General features: G+C 44.5%; 1 protein-coding gene across 1 annotated transcript; it reads right to left on the bottom strand.

Annotated features, from left to right (window-relative positions):
* Positions 1-15: 15 nt before the first annotated feature.
* On the bottom strand, positions 16-493 carry LOC113617114 (uncharacterized; the record flags this gene model as incomplete). The annotated part of the gene is made up of 1 exon (XM_027100405.1): positions 16-493. A coding segment is annotated over one exon (440 nt), but the record flags the coding sequence as incomplete, so codon positions are not given.
* Between the last annotated feature and the right edge of the window lie 1,263 nt (positions 494-1,756).

Consider the following 1,756-nt stretch of genomic DNA (forward strand, 5'->3'; position numbering starts at 1 on the left):
GTGAGCGCGGGCCACGTGGTGGCGAAGGTGCGCGCGGTGGACGCGGATTCGGGCTACAACGCGTGGCTGTCGTACGAGCTGCAGCCGGCGGTGGGTGGCGCGCGCAGCCCGTTCCGCGTGGGGCTGTACACGGGCGAGATCAGCACGACGCGCGCCCTGGACGAGGCGGACGCACCGCGCCAGCGCCTGCTGGTGCTGGTGAAGGACCACGGCGAGCCGGCGCTGACGGCCACGGCCACCGTGCTGCTGTCGCTGGAGGACAGCGGCCAGGCGCCCAAGGCCTCTTCGCGGGCGTCGTCCGGCGCCGCGAGTGCGGATACGGCGTTAGTGGATGTGAACGTGTACCTGATCATCGCCATCTGCGCGGTGTCCAGCCTGTTGGTGCTCACGCTGCTGCTGTACACGGCGCTGCGGTGCTCGGCGCCGCCCAGCGAGGGCGCGTGCGGGCCCGGGAAGCCCACGCTGGTGTGCTCCAGCGCGGTGGGGAGCTGGTCTTACTCGCAGCAGAGGCGGCAGAGGGTGTGCTCTGGGGAGGGGCCGCCCAAGGCAGACCTCATGGCCTTCAGCCCCTGTCTTCCACCGGGCCCCATTAGTGGGGATAGAGAAGAGCAGACGGATGTGAAGGTTGATCTTCCTGCTAAGGTGAGTAACTTTTAAAAATCCTTTCAAAACTGTCTTTGTTTTTAATTCTCAACGTTACTACTCCTTTGGAAACATTTTAATAGTTAATTAGTCTTGTTGCTGTCAATAGAGTTTTCAAGGTATTGGTTTTGTGGTTAAAGTGTTTGAATTTCTTGTGACTAATGGCTTTGAACCGAATCAGCAATAAATGGTAAGACCCATACTTGCAGGTTTTTAAAAGTCGCTGTAGAATTATTTTATTGTTACAAATCTGGATAGAAACTAAATATATTTTCCAGGGTAAATTGAATTGATTAGAATATTTGACTTAAACTGTGGTATGCTAATACCTGCACAATGCTTCAGTAACTTATGACACTTTTTATTGGAAATTCCTACTGGATGTTAGTCCAAATGTCACTGACACTCTTCCTTTTTATTATGCTTTTACATATTCAGTTTCAAGCATTAGTTTATTAAGGCTGTTGTCTCCTATAGAGCCTCTTTTACTCACTTATCCATTTATCTGTATTCTTAATTCCTTCTTTCTACTTGAACATGATTGTTTTAATTTTTGTGCTCACATTTGGCAATACTGTGTATTGTTGCTAGTTTTCCAATTGGGTAAAAAAAAAGTTAGAATAATAAATTTATTGCTTTTAGAATTGTATCATTTTCTCTCTTCTGTTTCTCACTACTTTTTATTAGTAAGCATTAAGAAATCAATAGGAAGTGAAATTTTAATACTCTCTTTAGTATATCATAATTTGGAAAATATTGCGTTTGAAAGAATATTATTAATCTTGTAAAGAAATATTATTTTCTATCTGAACAGTGTAGAGAAAATACTGTATACCTCATTTTAAAACTATTCAATTAGCAAAACTTATTTATTATTAACCTCTTTTACATGCAGTATTAATGATGCTAATGTCCAAAAAATTCAATAAGTCAATGTTATTACTGGTGACCCTCCTCTGAATACCAACCTATTAATGTGTGTCATGTAGCAAGTACAAAGTTCCAAATAGCTGGAAGTGAAATTATTTTCCATTCATTCCCCTATTTGGTATTTGGTCAGTTACCCTAGTAAATAGTTGGTCTCCCATTGAAGTTTCTTTGCCACTGGAAACCA

Source organism: Aethalodelphis obliquidens, unplaced genomic scaffold, assembly GCF_003676395.1.
Source record: "Aethalodelphis obliquidens isolate GAN/ISIS:26980383/991018 unplaced genomic scaffold, ASM367639v1 scaffold1861, whole genome shotgun sequence".
NCBI classification, from domain to species: Eukaryota; Metazoa; Chordata; class Mammalia; order Artiodactyla; family Delphinidae; genus Aethalodelphis; species Aethalodelphis obliquidens.